The 13,246-nt window shown below is 35.7% G+C and overlaps 1 protein-coding gene across 1 annotated transcript; it reads left to right on the top strand.

Moving 5' to 3' along the window:
- The first annotated feature begins 9,412 nt into the window (after positions 1–9,412).
- LOC113352552 (beta-glucosidase 31-like) lies at positions 9,413–13,005 on the top strand. Its single transcript, XM_026596363.1, has 7 exons — positions 9,413–9,610; positions 9,690–9,753; positions 10,119–10,177; positions 10,305–10,380; positions 10,593–10,965; positions 11,073–11,163; positions 11,235–13,005. Exons 1-5 carry the CDS (start codon positions 9,413–9,415, stop codon positions 10,679–10,681), a joined length of 486 nt encoding a protein of 161 aa, XP_026452148.1. The 3' UTR covers positions 10,682–10,965; positions 11,073–11,163; positions 11,235–13,005.
- The last annotated feature ends 241 nt before the right edge of the window (positions 13,006–13,246 follow it).

Here is a 13,246-nt window from a genome sequence, read left to right as displayed (position 1 = left end):
TGATTAAATGCAGGATTCATTATTTATTGAAATATTGTTGGATTCAGCATTAGGTGATAAAACCTAGGTATGAGAGATGAGGACTGACCAATAGAGCATGGGACCGGATCTTGGTGGTCACGGGACCAGTGTTTGGTCATTTGGAGAATCCCCCAGTTGGTTGGAGAGAGTTCGGGCCCAGTATGAGCAATTGAGCAAATTAGGTTAGAATTATGAAAACGTGTGGTACCGGCATTGTGAAAGCCCTAGAAATGACCCTGGTCGGTCATGCTGGCATGAACGTGTTGCCGTGGTGTCCGTATTTCCATACTGAGGGTTTCAGTATTTTATGATGCGCGTTCGAGCAATATCGTGAATTTTCAGAAGAGTTTCATCTTGATGAGAATTCTCGGTTTTTGTTGGATAAGCATATATGCTCAATTCATCAATATTTTGAAAATATTAAAATAAAAGTGTTTTAATATTTAAAATTGCCGTGAGAGGCTAGCCAGTCGCGTGACTATGTTGGCTTTTGGTTTTTCGTGATTTGAGCAATATTTGAGAAAATATCGAGAAATCATGAATTTTGCTCAAACCCAGGAATTTGATGAATTGAGGAAAATAATAATTATGCAAGATTATGGTTTGCAAGGTGTGTGACCGACCATGGCTAGGGCATGGCCGGCCGGCTAGGTTGTCCGGTCCCACGCATCTTTCCCTATTTTATTATTTTTCATGAATCCTTGAAGTTATGAAGAATCCATGAGTTTTTGTTGAAACGGAGGAGTTTTTTGAGATTAGGGAATAATAGTTATGAAAGCTAAGGATTGTGAGGTGTTGGACCGACCACGGCTCGGGCATGGCCGGCCGTCTGGGTTGCCCGGTCCCGCACACCTCTCCTTATTTTATAATATTATTTCGTGAATCCACGAAGTTATGGAGAATTCACGGGTTTTGCAAAAACAAGGAAAGTTGCTAAAACCAAAGAGTTTTCGTGAGTTGACGAAATAACAAAAAATAAGGAAAATAATGGTAGAGGCACGGACCGACCATGGCTAGAGCTCGGCCGGCCGGCCGGCTGGTGGGCCCGGCCTTGGGCGCCTCTCATTATTTTATTAATATTTATTATTTTTTGCACCTTTCATTTTTGGAATTAAGACAAGGAAGTTGGAATTCATACCACTAGGGATCATATTGTTTTTCCAGCAATATTGAATAATATCCACTAGATTGTCTTTGATGATATCCCAAAATGCTCTGTAAAAAACTCCAGTGAATCCATCAGGACCAGGGGCACCATCTTGATTCAAATTAAATACAGTCTTCTTAATTTCATCTTCGTTAGGACATTCTTCCAAATAAACATTGTCATCATCAGATATAATATGAGGAACAACATCAAATAAGGAATCATTAACCTGAGGAGCTTGATATGCAAATTTATTACTGAAATAATCAATTAAAATTGTGGATATGCCATGTTAATCAGTTATAATGTTACCACTAGAATCTTCTAATTCAGTAATGGAGTTTTGAGTTTGCCTTATTTTTATGCTAGTATGCAAGAAATTGGAGTTAATATCACCATCCTTAATCCAATTAAGGATGGTGATATTAACTCCGATTGAAACTCATATGTGAAAAAGTCACAATATGTTGAATTGATTTGTGTTTAACATAAAAGCATATGTGTTTCGGGTTTTCAACTTTTGCATTGGCACGCATTAGTTAAAACCGATTCAACCTTTCTCTGGTAAAGGTTGCTTTTGTTGTTGTTCTTTTGTTCTTGCGAGAGGATGACAACACAATGGGGGAGAGTTCTAACTTGAACTTGCGCTTAATGATATATATTTCTGGGGAGAAGAGGATGCGGAATATGAGGTAATGAATCTTTTAGTTAATTGTTTTCCTGTTTAATAAAAGCTTGAGTTTATTGCATATATTTTTCTTTTACTTGACAAAATTCGGTACAATTGATGTTGATTCCATTATGTGTGTATGGATGTATGTGTGTGTGGTTCAATTGTTTCCAGTTAAGAAAAACTGGTTTGATATCTTTTTTTATTGTTTGGTATTAATTGTTTTAGATTTGACGAAATTTCGGTGCAATTTGCTTTAATGTCTACGTTTGTTTCAATTGCTTCCGATTAAGAGAAATAATTGTGCAAGTCAATTTATTTGGTTTGTATGTATTGTTTATGGCTTAAAAAAATACAAGATCATTTGTTTAGTCCAATTCGATTCCGGATAAGAGAAACTAAGTTAATTCTGATCTTAGTTAGACTTATCAAAGTAAAGGACTCGGTTATTCAAGTCTAATCGAATGCCTTGACAAGAAATATTAGTTAACTAACCTAGTATTTGTGTTGTCTAAAGTGTACGGTCTAAGTTATTTTCTGGATAATTAGAGTCTGGTGAGAAAAATAAAGTTATTTCTGATCTTTATTTTGGTCTTATCCAAATAAGCGATTGTATTTGTGCAATCGGTTTAGCAAGGGAACTAAGTTTCTTAGTCAATTTGTTAAATTATTAAGGAAAATTTCTTCGGGAAATTGTTTCCTTGCTAACATATTTAAACCAAATTACTTGTAGTTTCAGTTTGGTATTGGTTATCTAAAATGGTATGTGAAACCTTCGTTCTCAACTCTTATAGGCTGTACAATTCTTTTAGATTTGTAAGATCCTTTCGGTTTTTGGTATTTGCTAGTACTTTTGTCATTTTATGACAAAAATGGGGACAAATATATGGAGTAAACAAAGTGATTTGTAATCATTTAGGAAAGGACAATTGTAGTTAAACGTTATATCTAACGGAAGAGTAAATCATTGACTAAGGGGGATAAACATATCATATGATGATTATAGTTATTTGGACCATAAATGGGAAATAACAAAGATGTGCGGATTGAAAATTTACCCATCTCACCTTTAGGGGGAGTATTAGCTTTGTTATTTAAATGTGAACATCGACATTTATGGATTGAATATATGCAGGGTATTGTGCTGTTGAAACTTTGAATCAAGCGTATGTATAATGAATTGTTTGTAATTTGTTTATCCATATGTATTAAGAGTTTTGTCACTAAAAATGACAAAGGGGGAGATTGTTAGAGCATAGCTCGGTTGAACCCACCAAGCGTTGGTATGTCAAGTTTGGTTGTCATATTTTAGTGAATCAAAACTCATTCAAAGAGTCTCTTGATTATATACTAGAGACAACTTCGTATAGGTTAGGCTAGAAAGATTAAGATAATGATACATACAAGTATTACTCGAAGACTTGAAGAATGTGAAGAGTAACAGGCTACATCGACGATATCATCCTTTCTCTTGAGGTTAGTAATATTTTGACTTGAACTGTTTCATTCCCAACGTATCTTTCAAGTCGTGCTATATTGAAAACATAACTGCGAAGCTGTGAATGATTATAATCTAGTAGACATAGTGTTAAGGAATTAGAATACGAAGTATAACGCCTATCTTTTGAACTTCGTATATAAGACATCGACATAATCGTATGAATTCTATTGTGATTATATATATGGATAAAGGTGAAGATTTCATCCTAGGAAACAATGTTTACATTTGTTTAAAGGGAGTACATTCATGAACTTGTTTTATGAGTCGAAAGGGAAATTGCTAGGCTTATTGGTATTGGTATTTTTTTTTGATCGGTAAAGAAGATTATATCGATCAAAAAACGAGAGTACAAAAAGGCTTGTACTACCCGGAAAGGAACAAGAGAGGACTAGTAACAGGCTACTGTCCAGACAGAGAAAGTAAAATCACTCCTCAAAACTAAGACAGTTACTACACACTATCTGTAGGTTAAGGAGGATTGAAATAAGCTCTAGGACAATTCGTTATTACATCATCAAAAGAAAGATTCTAAAAATATTTAAAAAACAAACGCCATGTAAACATTTCATACTGCGCTTTACGGATGACTGTGGTAGCAGTGTGTTGTGTTCCATTAAAAGCTCTTGAGTTTCTTTCTTTCCAAAGACTCCATAAGATGATTACCGGGATGATACTCCAGATTTGAGTTTGAGTCTTATCTTCGAATGAAAAAGTTCAAGACATAAGAACAAAAGTTACATCAGGAGTCATTGTAAAATACCATTTTAGCTTCTTAATGAAGTGAACCCAAACTTTCTAAGCAAACGCACAGTGCAGAAAAACATGATCCGCTGTCTCATGCTCATTGCAAAACCGATATGAAAAAATCTTATTGATATTGTTATTCATTGCATAGCTTTGGATTACGAATATGTGTGAGTTAGTAGAACCGATCATAACTTGTTATGTATCTTAGTAAAACTAGTCATAATGCCTGACTTATGTATTGGTATGACTTTTGTTAGTGTAACCGATCCTAAGTAATCACCGTAGATGGTATGATCGATATTTGTAATTGGTGTAACCGATCCAGGTAATTGGTATGACCGATCACAAAAGAATTGTAATCGATCCTTGTAATTGGAGTAACCGGTCCTGGTAATTGGTGTAACCGATCCTAGTGATTAGTGTAACCGATCACAAGTAATACCATGAGAATATGGTAACCAGTCCTGGTAATTAACGTAACCGATCCTGGTAACTGATGTAACTGGTCCCAGTAACCATATTGAGGTAGAACCGATCCTTGTGTTTGGTAGATCCATAAACCCATGATTAGTGTATTGATATTTGATCAATCACATAGTTCTTGGAAATCAGATGAACCAATTCTAAACTTGTTTGGAAATGTGGTATAATCGGTTCAAAGATTGTAAATATGAAAAAGTATTTACAAAGAAAAATATGTCGACATACTTTGAACATGTTCAGTAACTCTTATCTTTCATTGTTCAAAGATATTTATTAACAACTCAAGGAGATCCTAGACCGAAATAAGTTGAGAATCTTTTAATTAAGGTTGTTAATTTTATATGCTTTTAAACCAGCAATTAAAATGGATATCTTTGGAAAATAAAAATCGGCAATGTGCATTTACTAATTGGAGATTTTCTAGTGAGATTTCGGTTATTTTGGACAGAGCATTTCCAGTAATTATGAAAACCGATTTGGACATTTATTGCATATCTTGAGAATATTCGGTTTTGGAAATTACTTGGTGTCCAAACTTCCTTGGTCTACAAATATCCAAGTTTGCATTTCGCGCAAACTATCCTAAGAGACAACAAAACTACCTTGTTGTGTTGTTACTGGTGGAGCCGTCTATTCGGAGAGGAAAGTACCCTAATTAGGCGAAATCTCTTACGACCGCTCATTTAAAGACTTCTGTGGGATCAAGAAGCTCTACGAGTACCGTTGGTGGGAAACTAGATAATTGCATTATTACTAGTTTTCTATTTGATTTGATTGACTAACGGTTGTCGAACTTTGATTGCACCTAGTTTGTTTATTCTTGAGAATCTTCTCTTCTGATATAAGATTCACTCAAACTAGATCGAAGTGTCGGATGGATCTTTAGAACTGTTTGTAGATCTAAAGACGTCTTTTGATAATCCATTGTTAATAGACTCCGTTCTGTGCATGATGGATCACAAGAGATTCAAGTTATGGTATGCAGGTGTTTATTTAAGATTAAAGATGATTTGAAGACAAAGAAAATTTCTTATTGGGTTCATAATATTTGGTGTGCATAAAACTTGATCGGATGGGATCCAACTATAATCGGTTTATCCTTGATAGATTTGATTGATTAGTTGCATAGATCGGCATAATTATATATTATCTTGATAGATCCTATTTTTTATTGCAAAATATAAACTCTGCTACTTTGGTAGTTGTTGGATAGATAGATCTAAACCCGACAAAGGAGTTTATTGGATTAAACAGAAGAGCCTTTGTCTAACTCATATCACTGAGATTGAATAGAGTTGTTATCGAATAGATTTGTTGTTCCTTTACTGTTTGGAATACGAACCAAAGGAATTGTTCCAGTACGTGCACTTATTGAATGTCGGAAGCGCAGGGATACTGAATAAACTAGGTGAACTATAGGTTTAATTGTTTGGTCTCAACTATACGAAGTTGGTTTGATTTTGTATAACGGCTTAATTCTGAGAGTATTCATTTCTGGACTAGGTCCCGGGGTTTTTCCGCATTTACGGTTTCCTCGTTAACAAAATCTTGATATGTCATTTACTTTTGTTTTCCGCAATTATAATTGTTGTTATTATAATTTAAAATAAATTAAAAAAACTTTAACTCCGTATTACTTGATAGTTATCACATAGAGTTTGGTTAAGTCCGAACCTATTATCAAGTAATCACACTTTGATTGTTGAATTATATCGATCTCGTATCCATAGACGATCGCACAAAGTGTGAATAGCGATTCGTTATATTGTCTCGACTCAGTCCATAGACAATCCATTTCGGTAAGAGGACTTATAGGTGGAAAAGTTTAAGATTGTGGTATATTTGGGTACCCTCATCTTTTCATGTTGTTTGCTAAAGCTTCTATTACTTATGCTAGAAATCCTATGAAAATTATTAGTATCTTTGCTAAAGCTTCAGGTCAAGCTATCAGCTTTGAGAAGTATGGTTTTATTACAAGTAAAAGAATGCATCATAAATATATTAAGCTGCTGTCTAAAACTCTTAAGTTAAAGTTCTAAGCAATTCTGAGAAATACCTAGAAACTCCTTTGTTTATAAGTAGAGATAAAACTAAATCCTTTCATTTTCTGATAGAGAATTTTTATTCTAGATTAAACTCCTCTAAGAAGACCAATTTGAATGTGGCAGGTAGGACAGTTGTGAGAAAACATGTTTTTATCGAGTTTGGCTGTTTACCATGTGAAAAAGATTACTTCCAAAATTGATTCCATACAAAGAACATTTTGGCGGTCAAAGAAAAATCCGAAACATGCGGCTTATTTTCGTTCCTGAGGGACATAGGCAAATCAAAAATTTGTGGTGGGTTAGGTGTTAGAAACACTTATGCTACAAATAGGGTGTTCATTTGCAAACTAGGTTGGAGAATTATCAATAATCCGAATCTCTTGGTATCTGTCTTTTTGAAAGATAAATATTTTCCTAATCAGAATTTGTTGGAAATTGATAAAGAGGATGATTCTTCTTCTTGGATATGGAAAGGTATTGTTAATGGGTTAAATTTTATAAGAAATAATGTTGTTAGTAAGATCAATGATGCTTGTCCAACTTATATTTGGTAGTCTAATTGGATACCTTCTTCTAGTTCTCCTCCTGTCTCTAGCCATCCTAATTATGATAGTTTTATGTATGTTAGTAATCTTATAGGTGTCCAAAACAATTGCTAGAATGTGGATTTACTGTCTATGTTTTTTCGCCTGATGAAGTTATCAGAATTAGGACAATTAGACTAAGTCTGAATATGAGTGATAAGCTAATGTGGGCTCACACTAAAAATGGTGCTTATACTATTAAATATGCTTACAGGATTTATATGAATGAGAACAGTTCTTTGGAAAATGCTAACTTTTGGAGGAAGGTTTGGGCCATAGATTGTTTGCCGAAAATTAAATTCTTCTTATGGAAATATTTTGCGCAATTGCTGCCGGTTAATTCTCTCTTGCGGTTCTATAACCCTTATGTAGATGATAAATGTCCTTTGTGTAACAATCATGAAGAAACTGTTATGCATTTATTCGTTAACTATCATATTGCAGCTCATATATGGTTTGAGGTCTCTCTGCAACATTTAATTAGTTCTGATTTGGAGTCTCTTGATGATATTTTTCTATACTGGCATGACTCTACTCTTGGTTTATCTCCTTTTAGAGTTAATTGGCCGAGTATTGGTACAATAGTTATGTGGTGTTGGAAGTTAAGATGTGATGTTAGTTTCAGAAATATTACTATTGATTTGAATAAAGTTATTATGGATATTAGAATAATGATGAATATTTATATTACGTCTCCGACGGGGATTAGTAAAGTTAATAAGGATGTAAAAGTTTCCAGGTCTGGAGTGGATCATTTTATGTTTATAGATGGCTCTTTCAAGGCTTTTTAATATGGGTCTGGGTGTTGTTTGGTGTGATACTGCAGGAAGAATAAGAAGAACTCGCTCTGATTTTGGTGTGATTCAAGATGCGGCGGGTGCGGAAATTGCTTCTCTAATTTTGGCTATCTCTTGGGCTAAAGAGATGAATCTCTCCAAAGTCATCTTTGTTAATGATTGTCTCCAGTTGATGGATTTTGTGAATGTTGACAATTCTAATGTTGCTTGGAGAAGTAGTGACCTTCTTGAAGACTGTCGGGTTTTACTTTCTAGTTTATGTTGTCTCTTTACATTTACTATAAGTAAAACAGTCTACCTTTAAGTTTAATAATTTAGCAGTCCTTTCTCTCCTCTCTCGCTCCTTCTTCTTTAACAACAACACTATCGAAAACAACCCTTCTCTGCTCTGATCTAGTCCATTTTGGACTGGATCTGAGCAGATCTTTTCACTATTTCTTGTTTTCTAGGTTAGTTAATAGTTATAGTTTAATTTTTATTATGTTTTATTCCTATCTACACCATTATGGTGGTTTTATTCACTCTTTTGAGGTTTATCTTCGCTTTAATGGCGGTTCTTGGTTATTGGGTTGGGTTTCAAGATCGATAGTGATGATCTCCAACGACGAAATCTTCATCTCCATCGGTGATTTCTTTGACGACGGAAGCTCCATCATTAGTTTCAAGAGATTTGAGCAAATCACTCCTATTTTGGGAGCATATCTTTCTAAAGAAGAAAAACAAACTTAATGGTTGGATTCTAATTCCGCGAAAAACCATTCTTCCTCCGATTTAATCGAATCTTATTCATACTTGTATTTGTCTTACTCCGATAATCCTTCTCTTTCTCTTGTCGGATTTCTCGGTATTGTACTTATACGGTATGTTCTTGTTACTTTGTATTCTCTTATTTTCGATGTTAAACTCATTGTAACCTTGAATTTCCATTAATGAAAAGGTTCCTTGTTTATAACAAAAAAAAAAAAAATTACATTTACTATAAGCAAAGAGAAGAGTCTTAAATTGGTATTGGTCTTGTCTGTGAGATTTTTTTTTGTGCCACAAACCAACAACAGAGTAAATTTCTTCCTTTAAAACCCTATTTAGTCAACGCAATGAAACTTCCCCAAAATGCATTTGATTTAATCTGTCGACTAACCTGATGATGTTCATGTTCTCGATGATTCTAGGAGTCGTAGTGAGCTTAACTACAAAACGAAAAAGAACCTTTGAATGCAACTTGAACTCTTAATGTCTAGGCTAATTAATCTTTAATTTTATTTGCCAAGGTTTTAAGATTTGTTAACTAATTCTTCAAAGTCATTGTCTGGCATTACATTTTTTCTAGTAGTGTCATACTGCTACAAGCTAGCCCCTTCGACCACTCGTTCTGTCTGTGGTGGTTCTTGCTTCTGCAGACACTTAAATACAGTAGACAATGAGCACATACAGAATACAGACCGAGAGAGAGATGTCAATTAGTAATATTCTGCGTCTCCTGTTTCTTCTTCTTCTTCTTGTTGTGTCGTTTGATGGACAATTAGCAACACTTGGATTTTGTCAAGAAACTAATGAACTTAGAAGAGATGATTTCCCATCTGACTTCGTTTTTGGTGCTGGAACTTCAGCTTATCAGGTTCTCTCTCTGTCGTCTCTAGAGCTCTAGAGATACTATGCATATCGATGTTATAATGATATCATATTATTATGGATAGGTTGAAGGAGCCGTGGCAGAAGACGGAAGGAAACCCTCTGTATGGGATATCTTCACTCATGGAGGTCTCATTTTTATTACAGCTCTATCTACTTTGTTCAAATTTTCCCGACTGGCTTGACCTTATATAGCTCGAGATTTTTTTTTTGCTCGATAGAGAACATTTGTTTATCTCACTATACAAATAACAATGGATCGATTGTTAGTGGCCATAACAAAACAATTTAGCTGCGAGGTTATATATTCAAACGATTCCATTCAATTTCGGTCCAACCATTTTATAGTACAGATTCTTGTCTCGATTTGAGCGACTCTCTTATGAGGACTGCTGAAAGCTTACCGCATGATGCAAGCAGATCCTTGTAGTTACACTCTACTCTACCTGGAGTTGGATAGGCCATCATTGAGTTTAATATTTGTTTTTAACCAGGTAAGGTCATTGACAAAAGCACAGGGGATATAGCAGCAGATGGATATCACAAATATAAGGTGAATTGTTCTCATCATCATACACTATTCCAACTGGTTGGAATTTTTAGTTTTTATAATGTTCAGATCTTTTGTTAATGCGTCTCCAGTAGACTGTTAAACTCAAGTGTTCAAGTTTCAACTGCAGGAAGATGTGAAACTAATGAGTGATTTAGGACTTGAAGCTTATAGATTTTCCATATCTTGGTCAAGGGTCATTCCAGGTACTTAATTTTCATACTAAAATAAACCTCCACAGAATAAGGAAGAATTTTATTTTGGGGTCCCATAAAAGCGACAGTCTTCGCGTCAAGACAATTGGCTGACTAGTGTGCACCAACAAACCTTCAACCGTGTTTGATAGCTATGTTTGGTCATAACCAAATTTATGTGAAACTGTTTAAACTGTTGCCTGTGTTGTTGCATATATGTGTAGATGGCAGGGGAGCCATAAATCCGAAGGGCGTCGAGTATTACAATAATCTCATCAATGAATTAATCAGTCACGGTGCAATAATCTCATAAATCCGAAGGGGAGCCATAAATGTTTGATAGCTATGTTTGGTTTCAGTTGATTTTCTTCTTCTTCCCTTTATCTTTCCCTTTCTAAGTACTAAGGATTTTCAATATCTAGTATGTAAACTTTGAGTGCTGCGTGTGGTGTTGTGTTACAGTTACGAAAAACGATACACCGGGAGGTCAATTTGATCCAACTGGCTATATGCCCTCAAACCCGTCTGGCTTACAGATGTTGCTTCAGTACTTCAAAGAGTATTATGGAAATCCTCCTGTTTATATCCATGAAAATGGTACATGTCCCCCCACTACATTTGTTTTTTAATGGTAGAGTGTGTAATAGAGCTTAAACGGGATCTTCCTTAAACGACATGACGCTTAAATTTGTGGTCTGTGTCAGGTTACTCGGCACCTAAGAATGAGGAACTAAACGACATTGTGAGAATTGACTACATGAATGGATTCATCGGAAGCACACTCAAGGCAATCAGGTAATTAAATCCCACTGATTAAACTTTCTCCTCGTTGTCAAATTGTAATCGATATTGCGTTATTGTTTCAGAAATGGAACAAATACAAGAGGATACTTTGTGTGATCATTCGTAGACGTTTTCGAGGTGCTGTTTGGATACACCACTAGGTATGGACTTGTTCATGTTGATTTTGAAGACAAGGAATTGAAGAGGCAACCAAAATCATCTGCCCGCTGGTACTCGAATTTCCTCAAAAACAAGAAGCACGATTTGGTTGATATGAAGATTAAGAAAGTACTCAGCCTTAGCAAAAAGTATTCCTCCCAATAGTTTTGTCCAAAACAAAAGAATAATAACAAAAATACAGAAAAATGAGGGGGCCATGACAAGCCTTAACCACCGGAAATTGAAGGATAAAACCAAGAAGTGAAAACTATAGACAGACCCATTTTACAGATTCTTCCCACTGTGAAACTCATGCTCAAAAAAACACAGGCGCGCACCCATTTTCTACGACAAAATATCTCCCAAACCCATAATTTCTGAAATTATATTTCAGTCTTTTTTCTTCTTCTCCGATTCGTATCTCCCTACTGTTTTCGTCTCAGTTCTTCATTGGAGCTTCAATTCACGGGTAAATCTCAACATCTTCGTATTTGGGGGTTGAAAGGGGATCTGAGCATCATTTTGAGCTTCTGCAGTTGAACTGAAATGGAGACATCAAGGATTGATTGAAGCAGCGATGACGAGAATGGATTTGTGGTGTTTGGGGGTTGAATTTCAAGCCAATTGCTTCAATTCTCTCAACAACAACGATTGAATTTGGGTGTGATTGCTTGTGGATTGATTGCAGGTGGTATAATTTGGGGTATGTTGGTTGAAGAACTGGTGTTGTTCGATGATTTGACTTAGGGTTTCTTCCATTGATTCATGGCTATATACGGGAAGTTTAAGCAACAAATTTTGGGGATTTTTGAAGTTAACTGAAACGGGTTTTATATGGAGTTGTTGGATAAATGAAATGGATCTGTTGGGGTTCAGTGTGGTGCTCGATTGAGAGAGAAATTATGAAGGTAATGGTGGTGTTTGCAGGTCAAATTGGTGTTGATTTCCGTCGAGTGTTCTCTGGATATAGACAGAGTTTGGTGGAGTTTTGGTTATGCCAGAAAACCAGCTGAAATAGATGCCACTGTTGCTGTCAACTGGGGTTTTGCTGTGGCCTGAAATTGGAGGTTTGTATTTGAAAAATCAACAGTACCTGGCAGAAACTAAAATGGGATTCTGGGGAATTCTGGTTTTGAACTGAAATTGGGGGTCTTTGGTTAATTGAATCGATTCCGTGGAGATGGGTTCTTACCCATTTTTGTTCTTGATTAAACAATGGTTGTCGAAAGAATTGCAGACACAAATGGAGAAGACTCGAGCTTCAAATCCACTGGTGGTTGTGCTAGACATATCTTTAGATGTTGTGAACACGGGGAGTTGAAAAAGATGGTGTCTGTCCTTCTCTACTACATTGCTGATGGAGACTGGAGTGAGCAACGAAGAGAGAGTTCGGCATTTCTGTGCTTCAGAGACCAAGTCGAAGATGCAATGAAGCTGTAGCGACTCGATGGGTGATTGCAGGCAGCAGTGGTCTACAACAACAGCAACAACACAGATTTGCGGAGGATTTTTGGATGTGGATTAAAATTGGGTTCAATTGAGAGGTGGAGGAATGTGATGATATGAATGCTACAAAAAATGTCTATGTTGTTAGCTATAGATTGTATGGATGAGTTGTGAAGAAGGTTTAATTGCAGATGATGGTGTAAATACATGAAAGAAGATGATGGTGTAAATACATGATTTTGACCAAGAGCCCCCGAATAACTGAAAGATAATGGTTTGCGTGGGAGTTAATGAAACATGAAAGAAGATGATGATGTGGTTATGACTGCATAACATGTCATTCAGTCGAGAAACTGTCTTCATAACATGTTATGCATTTGTGAAAATGGATGCATAACATGTTATGCATCTACAAAATTTGTTGCATAACTTGTTATGCAGTCCCGAAAACCTGCATAACCTGTTATGCAAGTTTAATTGCAGATGATGG

Source organism: Papaver somniferum, chromosome 2 (assembly GCF_003573695.1).
Source record: "Papaver somniferum cultivar HN1 chromosome 2, ASM357369v1, whole genome shotgun sequence".
In the NCBI taxonomy this organism is placed as follows: Eukaryota; Viridiplantae; Streptophyta; class Magnoliopsida; order Ranunculales; family Papaveraceae; genus Papaver; species Papaver somniferum.
Note: the sequence above shows the minus strand (reverse complement) of the source record. Positions and strands in the feature narration are given on the sequence as shown.